Source organism: Magallana gigas, chromosome 3, assembly GCF_963853765.1.
Source record: "Magallana gigas chromosome 3, xbMagGiga1.1, whole genome shotgun sequence".
Classification (NCBI taxonomy): domain Eukaryota; kingdom Metazoa; phylum Mollusca; class Bivalvia; order Ostreida; family Ostreidae; genus Magallana; species Magallana gigas.
The window spans coordinates 48,788,768-48,801,457 of NC_088855.1; the positions used below are offsets into that span (position 1 = coordinate 48,788,768).

The 12,690-nt window shown below is 35.8% G+C and overlaps 1 protein-coding gene across 6 annotated transcripts in view; it reads left to right on the plus strand.

Moving 5' to 3' along the window:
* Positions 1-1,078: 1,078 nt before the first annotated feature.
* LOC105327137 (collagen alpha-5(VI) chain) overlaps positions 1,079-12,690 on the plus strand; it is a 29,218-nt gene continuing 17,606 nt past the window's right edge. The window contains exons 1-4 of one of the 6 annotated variants that reach the window (XM_034483092.2): positions 1,079-1,432; positions 10,417-10,432; positions 10,550-10,612; positions 11,998-12,417. In XM_034483092.2, coding sequence (XP_034338983.2) covers positions 1,409-1,432; positions 10,417-10,432; positions 10,550-10,612; positions 11,998-12,417 — 523 coding nt within the window. In that variant the 5' untranslated portion in view covers positions 1,079-1,408. Of the gene's footprint in view, positions 1,433-6,991; positions 7,136-9,634; positions 9,960-10,416; positions 10,433-10,549; positions 10,613-11,997; positions 12,418-12,690 lie in introns of those variants that run through there. The other 5 variants (XM_066080123.1, XM_066080124.1, XM_066080125.1 and 2 more) reach the window with 5 other exon arrangements.

Genomic DNA, 12,690 nt, shown 5'->3' on the forward strand with positions numbered 1-12,690 from the left:
AGAGAGGACAAGGGTAGAATACATGCATTTCCACTGTTTATGATGTTTGTTTGTGGTCATTCATGCTCACATTCAGTTCGTAACAGCATATTCTATTATTTTCATAGAGACACGCAACTTTGATTATGCTGTGTTCCCCGTCCTTTATCATGTGACATGCTTTGTTTGTTATAAGACTCCTCTGTTCTGAGCTGTTTCTTTGAAAATTTCAGACATTATTTTTTACATTTGCCATTATACGTTTCATTTTTTATCATTTTAAGGGATATCAGACAAGAGAAATTAAGCCTCCTTTCACCATATTAACAAACGACATGATCGTGTAAAAATATGAATGATCTATACTAGTATAAAGAATGATTAATCGAGAGTCACAAGTGAAAAAAAGGTAATCCAATTCAGTCATAATATTTTATATGTTTATTGCTTAACTATGTGAAAGTGAAGACTCGCATATTTATATTTTTCAAGAAAACCTCGTATTATCGTAAAGAATGCCCCTGTGTGGGGTTTTTTTCAAATTGCAAGATATTTTCACACTAAAGTGAAGATCTGTAATTACAAAAAGCGACACGTCCGTTCGATTTTTTCCCTTATCAGGAGGCAATAAAACTTACGAATTCCTTTTTGTAAGCGATGCATACAGAATACTACTATATACAGTTCTTATATTTATTGCCTCATTGGAATTTCCATTATATTTGAATCTGTCGGGTATCGCTTTATTAAAAATCATTTTGTAAAAAATGATAAAATGTATGGTTAGCATATTCACGGACATTGCTTAACACTCAGTAAATGATTTAGTTTTATAACTTTAAACAATACCTGAGTTTTAATTTAAGCCTGTTTTGCTTAGATTTAACGATTCCAATATAATACTACCGTGTCAAACTCAGCTTCTTCAAAGACCAACGTAATTTTCACGCTGACTAATGTGTTATCATACTCCATTTTTATGGCCCTGCATTATAAATTATACGTAATTAGATTGGAATATAAAAAATTGTTTGTTAACCGGTCTGACAGAAAAAGGTATAAAGTGCAGCGCCCCGATCTAAACATCACTCACGTGCGAGTGTCATTGTGTGTAGTGAAAGTTGTTACTGACACTAAACTCGTCTATTTTGTCTCATTTCAAATGTCCTCGATCTCCTGTTTACTAAAGATTCCAATAGTTGTCTGTCTTTGCAGCCTGACCCATTCAGAACCAGTTTAAATGAAGATAGATATATATAAATATATCTACACACCTACTATTAGTATTTGAAATAGCGCGTAGAATACCTGAGACCTATAAGTAACAGAGGCGGTCCTCTACTCCACCACACCTGGACCAGTTTGTGTGTCACCTCATAAAACACGAGGACTCTAGGACAGAAACTGTTCATCACCTGTGCAAAAAATCATGAACTGTGCATTCACAATCCAGGTAAGATCTCAAGATTACCTTTAATTAATTAACACCTGAACCTAATCAACATTGTAATTAATGGCGTATTCTTTAAGATTCCTTGTCTGCGTTTTGCATAAAACATCGATAAATTTTTACGGTAAATAAAATTCAGTGAATAATGTTTTCTACCTTTAAATAGGGTTTTTTGCAACCTCAACAAAATATTCATTGCATTTAATTAGGGATCATTATATAGAGGGCGATTTGTCATGCTGTGGAGATGGTGATGAGGCATAATTTAATGATTTCTCGCATTTATAATGTAAATTGGACCTGTCTGAGGAATGTGTCTACTCTCTTCATACAATAACACAATAAAACTTTAATATCTACCTTTCAATCACATGACCAAACATTCGTTCAGTTGGTGGGGTTGGAGGGGGGTCAGTGCCTTGTCGACAATATTGAATACCTTGCTTATCATTATTGCAAAAATTCATACAATCTGTTGAATACATTCTTTATTTCTAAAGCAAAGAGAAGGTTTTATTTTTTCAAATGCTAAATCTGACACATGAAATAGATCTTTCACTTTTGGTTTAAAGAAACAAATTTCTAAAACTCTCTCTCTCTCTCTCTCTCTCTCTCTCTCTCTCTCTCTCTCTCTCTCTCTCTCTCTCTGGCAGGCAATCTGGAAATCAATTTCTTATAAAGGATTTATCTGCAACGTATACACTTATATTGGACGGAACAAAGACACTCTGAATACACTCGATCAGATTGTTGGGATTTGGGATTGAGGAAATATTGCAGTCTTAATAGGGCAGTGTTGTCCATAAGGATTATGTTTTGTGCTTATTCTCTCCGGCAAAAGCGAGGCATTTTACACCTATAACAAGTCTTTGTCCGGCCACTTTTCCGAGGCTCTATCTTCAACAGGCGCATGTCCTTCGCCTATTCATGATCTTGAAAAGCCCATTAAAAATTCTTTTACACCCCCGGATTTTTTGTGTTATTGGGTGTTTCAATTATAAACTTTATATAAAAAAATCTAATTAGCATATATGAACCTAAGATATAGTAATACTAGTTTACAACCATTCATATGTGCAAAAAAAAAAATTAAAAATTCGGTTTACAGGTAATGTCAACAAATATCTATGATAGATTACATATAGAAAATGCTGCATAAGTCATACTTATAGATTGACATATATATATACATAGTACAATGAGTTAAAAAAAACCTATTGGCGTGAAATATGTGCTGTCTTTCCCTTAGTGATCTTTACATTCTCTGAATCGAACTCTCAACTGCGACATTTTGAACCCTACCCCCACGGACTCTCTGTGATCGTCCCCTGTGACCGTGACTTGATTGGTTCACTGCAGGGAGGTGTTTTATGGCGACTTTGCTACTGTCTCCTGTGTCGGAACGGTGTGACTGTGACAAGTTTTATTTTGTAAATGAAGAGACTGTCGTAATGTCATGACCCCCCCCCCCTCCCAACCCTCTCTCTCTCTCTCTCTCTCTCTCTCTCTCTCTCTCTCTCTCTCTCGTAAATACAGATAAAGTGTGGTAGTGAATAATTCCAGACAAGCATATTTATTAAAAACATTTTAATGCTGTGTGAACTACGGTCGGACTGGTCCATTTACTGCACTATACATCACATGTATCTGCACCATCTACGGTAGTACACTAGAAATAACACGGGACTGAGGTCAGGCGTTACCCCGCGATCGGTTGGAAGTTGCTGTTTGCAGAGAAAATATTATTCCTGGTAAGGCAAAGCCGCCGTAGTTTACATTTACTATTCAATATGCACCATTAACCAGGGATGTATTTAATAGTCAGTCATTCTCAATACATAATCAGCCATGATAGCGCATTCAGAAACATATCGTCGAGTAAATCTCCTGCTACTGGAGATGAGCCCGTGGCGCAGTTGTATGAATCTGTTGTATTTCTCTCGCTGGCCGCATGCCCTTTCCCGCCCAGTAAATTACTCACAGCGCCAAGGTTTGTCATACTTATCATTAACTTACAAAATTCAGCTTCCCGCAAATTAAATGCTCAAATTTAAATATTCCACAATGCCTTTCACATTATATCCCACTGTCTGCTGACATTCATGTACAAATGTGTAAATTTTACAGGTTCTAAACACTGAGCAATTTTCAGTTTTAAAATTTCGTTGTCTAAAGATCACCCACAGATATTATCTAGCCATATAATGAACGTGTCAAAATTTGGTGGTGAAATTTCAAATGATTGTACTTGATAAGAATCAATGTTATTTGTTCACCCTTTGGAGTAAACATTTGATATGGTGGATCGTTCATCCCAGTATAAATCTTAAAAAAGCTTATTTTCTTTTTGATTGAAGATGATCAAATCAACTTTGTCGTCCAAGGCACGCATTTTCTCTGATTTACACGAGAAACGTGTAAGTGTACTTTCATCCACGGCAAAGAAGTTTTTAATGTTAATCTACCCGTATTTACCGTTGCACATGAAACGGACATTGTACAATATCTACAGGAAAGTTTTTTTTTGAAAATCGTTGTCGAAGGCAGTATAAATATATGAAAAGAGACTTGATTGTCCATAAATAAACCTTTAAAAAAGACAAGAACAATTCAAAGATTTTTCTAACCATAAACTATTAATAACTGTAGAAAAACTCTACTGTTTTTAGCCTTAATATAGTTTGAATACGTCCTTCTGTCAAATATGGATCCCTTTTTTTCAGATGATTAGAATCGGTCACGTAGTAATTGGGAGGGGGAGAGGGGTAGGGGCTTCCCCTACCCCACCACCACCACTTGTTTGGTCATGCAGCCATCCTTTTTGTTATAATACCAAATAGATTTGAATTAACTGGCTCCTGCATTTTTTGGACCCTGTGTAAAAATTATTCAGAAAGGCAATAAGTTCATATGTAGATAATTTTTAAGATACAAAATAACATACCCCCCCTCCCTTTCCACAAATACACGCAACCAACGAAAGACTTGGTTGTCATCAATGTCTCTTTGTCTCACAGATGTAGGTACATGTACATGTAACACCTAGAGAAAATTATGGCTTTAAAATTTTAACAATAATGAAAAAGGTAGATACGCGGAGTTTGATGTCACATTTATTGTATTACCATTTGAAATTCTCCGCGATATTTGTGGCAGACAGACTGAACTTCTGCGGACCTCATTACAATTAATTAAATAGCCCATGATGACCACAAAGTGTCCCCATTTCATCTGTAATAGCACAGCGGAATATGCGGGAAAATAGTTTGTGGCGAGAGTAATTGCTTTTGTGGAATTTGACAAATGAAGTATTTCAGAAGGTTATTTTATGGTCGTGCATAGTGTACCAGTGTAGAGCGAAGTCCTTATTTTGATGAACATCTGTTTATAACAGAATAGGAAATTCAACCGCTGAATGCGCACTTTTCACCATAAAGTCTACCCAGTTCTCTTTCTCGTTCAAACTAAAAAAATGGTAGTGAAATCTATGTCTAATATTTAAAAGTGAATCTTCGCACCGTTTAAGAATTTCATATTCATATAAAAAGCCCAGGCCCCCACGCAAGGAATACGACCTATTCGCCCAACCTTTTACGGTGCATTTACCAAAATAAAAGCGGCGATGCAGTTTTGTGTCAAAACTGACAGATTTATTTTCTAAAACATGAAATGGAAATCTTGGTGTCATTTATCTTTGCAGGTAAATTAGTCGTTTCTTGAGCACGATGTTCACACCTTGGCGATATATATGAATTAAGTGTTAGTTGTTACAAGTCCTCAACATTGTTGAAGTGAATATACTACAGGGTCACAGCTTTACATTCCAGTTCGTTTGCAAAGTGTTGTCAATGTTTTAACCTCTCTAGAATTCCCATCACGTGCAGAGAAAAGGCGTTGGTTTTAAGATATCTAATTATAAATGAGCAAACTAAATAATAGCGAACTGTACTACTGGCTGTAAATATCATGTGCGGAGAATAAGCTTTGAACCAAATGATATTTCAGTTATAATTAAATGAATTAACTGATTAACAAATTCAACTTCTATTCCCGATTATTAAATGTCGACGGTTTATAGTCTAGGTACACCGAGGATGTGGAGATCTGTAGATACGGGGGTAGTCGACCCATCCCACGACGGGTTACTCCAGTGACCCAACAACTGAGGTCATTCTTTTAATTGGTTCTTGTCTTAATTCATGCCAGCTATTTAACCGATTTTTAATAGGTGTAACATCGCCCTTCTGGCGTATTCAACATAACGATTCTCCAATTTCTCTTTCACGGAGTTCGATGGCATAATATCAGGTCCTAAAATCGACATTTTTCTGTATATCAGGACTCCCATCGTTCCCGCATACTTGCAATTTCACATATGTTCGGTCTGTGTCATTTGACATTGAAGTTGACTCAAGGTCATTGAATGCACTTTGTGTGATTTAAGAGGAGAGAACCAAAAGTAACTTTGCTGTCTTATATGGCACAAATATTGTCGCAAATGATGTCAAAATTCAATACCACTGATACCTTTTGGGTAGAAACGGTTTGTGTATTGGTATGTTAAAAGAAGTTCACATTTGATATACCGTTAAAACATATATAGAGCAATCTATTTGATTGAAGTCCGTATGGGTCGGAAACTTATAATGGGTTTAATGAGAGGGTCGACAAACCATCCACCCACACAGGAAGGTCATGTAACGGGTAATTAGGAACGGCAGTTGTCGTAGAGGCTTGCACACAGGGTAAGATTACATCGGCATAGATTTAATTTTTGACAAATTTGGCCCAGTTAAGGTAAAACGTTGCTGTTATTCCGACAAAGTGCCAGAAACATCCAATGAAACCCAAGGACTCAGAGAATCCCCGTCTAAATCATACGAAATGTTTGGCCATATATTCATTGTTACAGACATGGAGATGAAAGCTTTTCAGAGAGTGTCAGTGTCGACATCAGGGCATTGCTCCTAAAGTCCGAAAAGATTTTTCTCAAAACCTTGTGAAAATTGTAATGGTGGTTTTAAATATCAAAGCACATACATGACAGACATTATGAAATGAATGTTGATTCAAAAAGTTATATTATGTTCACGTGAAAATATGTACCTTATCAAATGTTGAAAAGTTGAAATGAAAATAATTCACCCAAGGGTGGCTAAGTCAACAGAAAACTATCAGACACAGTCCAAGGTTTAACAAGAAAGATCGAGCCGCTGTTCTTTGTCCAAATGCCTAAAAAGCAATTTCTGTCATTGCATGTCGAACCTATTCCAATACAATGCTCTTTCTTCCAATTGAACGGTTTATTTTTCTTGCCTGTCCGATTTATTGCCGGCATATAAGATCGTAACCGGTTTCGATCTTTGCATGGTTCCTTGTCTGCAGACTTTGCGTTTTCTTTGAAGTTTTCTTGAACCTCTTCACAATTGGCCTCTTAAATTGCTGTGAGCGCATCTTGACAATCGGGTTTAAAGAACATTGTCAACTGCTTCCCAAACACACGTTATCTAATGATACTAGAATAATTTTAAACAAATATTGACTTAAATGGCATATCGAGATCTGTTTGAATAGACTGATTTAAATAACCATGCTATGATGAAGGTGGTTGGTCTATTTATTGTGTAGTTTCACTATTCGTCGATTTAGTTGTTATTGCATGGGTTTTGATGTTGACACGAAACATATTAGCATACAATGTCTCTGGTAAGTAGCCTTTTCCTTAAAGGTGTGTATATTTTGCAAGTACCTATTAAGTGGATAAAAGAATGAGGAATGCTTTTTAAACTACAGTTATCACCTAATTAAGAATTTTGTATTATTCGTGTGAATGTACATTTAAGTGTTTTCAACCAAAATACTTGCACAATGGATTAATCGTGTCATATTTTTTATAATGAAGAAGTAGTAGTCAAACTACTTTAGAATTTTTTCAGATATTAATTTCAAGTAATAGCCATGTTTATTACGACATATGTCGAATTTATCCACAGGTAATTCGGAATTTAAAATCTTTAAATAGGCAAGTGTGGAAGTAGAAAATAGATCTAAGGGCTCAAGGTTGAGAAAACGCAGAGCATCTTCATTTATGTACACTTCTTTACCGAAATTCTGGGGTCCTATATTACTCAAAAGAATACGTAATGTCAATTTCCCCAAAATATCTTCAATGCCTGGATTTACCCACATATATGGTATTTTTCAATACAAGCTTGAAGGTTCAACTAATTCTATTAAAAAAAAAATACCAAATACTAGTATCGAGATATTTCACTTATTCATCATACATGTAACAAAAAAATCCTGCTTTGCAGCAAGATTATCTCAGGCGTGAATAGAGAGATTTGAGTGTTTACAGCGTGGTTATTCGCATGACGTTTGTTTAAAAACCAGGATGTTGTATGCATTGGTTGAGTGCAGTTGCGATCTGTGATCTTTATTTACCCAACAAAACCTTTTCTTAGCCTCGTGTTGACTGTCTAAATAATCTGTTATAGCAATGAATAACTTTCAAAAGCTTACAATTGAAAACTTTGGGTTGCTTTGAATTTTGAGAAATAAGATTTTGGACATCAAAGCCATATTACAATATTTGCAGAGCTGTGCACAACATGAATAATAGCTGTTTCATTTCAGCTAAACATTAATTAAGGACGAACAGAAGTCAATAAGGAACGGAAGTGTTTCTCACGTTCATGTAAAATAGAATTTTTGGCGTAGCTGGATTTTGAAAGGTGGGAAATACCCATTTAAGGAAAATTTATATTGTATGCGTTGACGTTTTTTCCGGTTAAAGAGTTGTTGCGGCGGTCGTGATTGCGATGTTGACATTACCCGGTCTCCAGAAGAAAGCAAGGGTTTCTCTGATGTTTATTCAAGAAACACTTCGGATCATTCAATGCAATGTTGTTTTTGAAACTAATTTGTCCAATGTGACTTTCGCTGAATGCATTGTTGATTGTTTTATCTCAAATCAAACTTCTGTAGAACGTTTTTTGAATGCATTCAATGATAATCTTTTACCTTTGCCAAATACGGATTGTATAGCTCCTGGCAAGATCTTTTGCCAGGTTTGTAGTTTTCCCATCAGTTTAAAATATAACTGCTTTCACCCAATTACAATCGGCCGTAACAATAGTTGGTTACATAGCGTTGAATCTAATTTGATATGTCCAAACCAGTGGGTGTCGGAAAGTTTAACACTATTAGAGATTTAATGGGGCTTTAAAAATGCCCAGCGATGACAAAAAGACAGGGGTCAGAGGTGGCCCTGCGCTAACGTACTATTGTGTAAAATCTCTATAAATTCTTTTTATTTTACTATCCCTCAAAGATACGTTTAACATGTTTCACATAAATAAAATTACCGGCATGAGTCTGGCGTGTAAAACCTATAAAAGTCTTTTAATTTGAAATTTGACAGATATTCAATTATTTTCCTGTCGTCCTTGAAACTCAGCACTAGCCCCTCCGGACTCCACGGTCCGGGGACCTTGAAAGGCGGCCCGCTGGGCAGTGTGGTGCGGTTAGCGTGACCGTGTAAGAGGGGCGAGGTCCGGACCCTCACAGCTGGGAGTTATGTGTAAGGCAGCACTCTTTAACTATTGTTAATGTAGTAACACGAGAGTCTCGCCATGTATTAAACACTTCATCATTTCAAGAAAGGCTTACGATATGACTCTCCGTCAGCTTTTGTATTCCTCCGGGTTTATGGGCGTCGGGGGGTGTACAATAACTTTAATACATCATTAATACACAATCACACAGAGAGGAACATGAACGCTTACATGTATGGATGAAGTTTAAATCAACAAACAAACATCTTCAACAGAATTTCATTTATCTCTCATCCTCCTCCCAGTTTTATTTGAAAATTAGATATGCATACATAAATGTTTATTTGAAAGTTTTTCTGCTTTCTGTTATTGAAAAAAGGGGAAAACATTTAAATAAAAATGAACTGAATTACGAAGTTGAAAAATTTCGATGAAAATCGCCATCCTTTCAATCCATAAAATTTCACAAAAGACAAACATACCGTAAGTAATATATTAAAAACAAATTTTAAATATTTAAGCATTTATAATGAGACGCTTAATCGTGCATTAATTTAACATCTGCCAGCATCTTGAATTAGAATGACACGATGAATTTACCTGTGAATGAAATACAGAGAAAGTAGAATAAGACTGGTGTGGACAACACTCTACACAGCCTGGTGTGCGATACTTTGGCGTAGTGATTGCGAGGCCCCGATAAGTATTTAAAGCGTTCAGGACGCGGGCCATCTGAAAAACACTGATACCTATTTTCGCAGGGAGCAGTCCTTTAATTGAATACTGTCCCCAATCCATCAAAGAGATTTTGTGTAAACAGCGGGTTAATTGGATTTAATTTTTCGCGAATTAAAATTCAAATACACTGGAAATAGATCAACATTTTACGTATATCTAATTATTTTGGAAGGACCTTCGATAGTTGGAGATCTTATCATATTGTGTACATTGTACGTGATACCAGGTGCAATATGGTAAGTGTATCTGTAGAATTTCTCAATACCTGTCATCAATGTAAAGTTTGACCTTTGACCGTTTCTTTTTTCTTTATTTTTTAGTTAATCGATAAGGCAGCTTTACGGTGTGCACGTTTTTGTAAAACGTCTATTTGCAAAGTCTATGTTTAAAAACGGGCTTCATCAAAGTTATCAATCTTTGTGTGTAAAACGCTAGGTTTGGTCAATGGAAAGGGAATTTTTTGAATGAATTACAAAACTTCGTTGTTATTCTGGAAAAAAATGTCTTCGGTGTGTAAAATTCTTATGCAGATGTAGCATGAATAGAAATGGTAATTTTGCATTGTCGTAAAATAACTTGCATATTTGAGTTGGTTCTCTGTGGTTATTTTTTAAACATTAATATACCTGACACAGACAGTAGCGATTAAGTACACTCGAACAGATCATAATGTTCTCTTGTTTTATTTTTCAGTTTTCGTGGACATTAGGTAGGGGACCTTTCACATTTAGCCTTTTTAAAAACAATTCTATGATTAAATTGTTTTCTCTATCATTCTTCAACAATATTAAGACGTCTTTTGAATTTCCTGTTGCTTTTTTTTCAGCTGCGCTTCTGTTGTCACTGGTCCTTGTTGAAAGTCAAAGGACTTCCTTTCCCAACAGAAGAGGTACGATTTTACAGCAATAGACAACAGTATATTGTAGAATACAACAAACTATAAAAATTACATGATTAATGTTTTCATATATCAGGACGACCTTGATTTGACCAACATAAGCATATCATTTATTCATAACAACAATTTTTTTAACAGCGGACACTTTCTCAATGAAATTCTTTCCTAAACTCACCTGGTCTAATTGTTTGATTGTGGAGAAACAGCAAAACTTTCTTCCGCATATCCATTGGCTGATTACTAACGAGGTTTTGGTAACTTAGGAAAGAGACTATGTTAGTTGATGGTGCGAACATTCCGGGACAGTGCAAAGATAGAGGGGTCCTAATTATCGAGAAGATCAAACGGGTTGGGGGGTTGTCGATCCTGGCTACAGTGAAGAGTGGGACAGATAACCCCGAGACGTAGGGGAGACGGCCATCTGAGGTCAATACTCAAGTTAACCACAGAATTAGGATTATATCGTGGTAAAGGGGGAGGGTAAACAATAACACGTGTATCAGTGAAAAACATATCAAAGGAAGTTTAAAAAATATTATCAAAATTCATCAATAAATTTATACAGGGATTTAATAAAAAAAATAGTTAGAGAGGGTAGGTCCAGGGATCGCATTAATTTCAATCTGGGGGTAAAATTCGAACAATTTCAAAAGTACATAAATAAAAGGAAAAAAGGAAAGATTATTAGTACAATATCATAAGTGGCATAGATACCTACTTGACTCTGGATTATAGGGATCAATATTTTACTGAAGTAATGGATCTGAAGTGTTTCAAAGTAACTTATGTGATATGACTTAAACACGTGTTACTGGCACCATGTAATGGAGTCAATGCCAGCACAAACATCTGCCAAAGTCTCTTTATGGCATTTTAAGATGTTGGTTCAATATTACCGTCGTTTGAGAACGTTATGTGGAATTCTCATACTGCGTACAATCCACACTTATTTTCTGTATAAATGTTTTTAGTTCTCTTTAAATGGTGTTAGTTTTGGACCTTTTGTTACGTAAAGTAGAAGACAAACATGTGTATCAGTTGTTTTAATGTACATATTCGAATAAGATTGCGACAAAAAGCGTTTTTATGAACTTGATACACAGCTACACATATTGCTATCTACATTGATTTTCCTTTATTTCTTGCACAAATACAGAAAAAATATTCACGAAGCAAAATCAATTTTCAATATCGAATCATTAAATTTTACAATTCAAAGAAAATATTTACAAAAAGTTTCATTTCGAAATGATTTAATTACTAGTAGATGTAGAAATACACATGCAACGGAATAGGTTTTATTACGTAGAAAATATTGACCATGTTGAAACAAATATAATATGGTTACACTGTCATTGCATGTTCCTCTGTTTCAGATTGCGAGGTAGTGGACCTTGTCTTCATTCTCGACAGATCATGGAGCTTGCGTTCACCAGCAAACTTCCAGAAGGAACTAGACTTCGTCTCCCAAGTTGTGTCCGTACTTGATTTCGAAAACTCTCGAGTATCCGTCATTACTTTCAGTGATGACGCCGATCTCAACATCCGGTTCAGCGATTACTACACCCTGGCGGATTTCCAGAGGGCTGTCCGAGCCCTGCCCTGGGTCGGGGGGAACACCTACACCCACAAGGCCATAGAGCTTATGATGACGGAAGAGAACCAGCGGTCCAGAGACAGGGCTGGGATCACGTCTATTGGCGTTATTGTCACTGACGGGGGCTCCACCGATCCGTACAGGTTGGAAGACGTTGTTAGACAGGTTCATGATAAAAGGATAGAAATGTATGCCATTGGTAAGTCCTCAACAATCCTCTTTAAATTACCCAATACAGAGTTTCATTAAAAAATAAAATTAGAATTAAAAGAAATTCCAATGCATTGAAAGTTATCAAATGTTTAATGCAATAAGAGATTGAGTAAAAACCTGTTGCAGTTTTGTTATACATGGAACTTAATTCAACTGTAATTTATTTATTACTTTAACACGCTTTCTTTAATTTTACTAAACAAGATTTCAGCTTAAAACTTTTAAATTATATTTTTTCATTTTAAATATTTGGAATTGT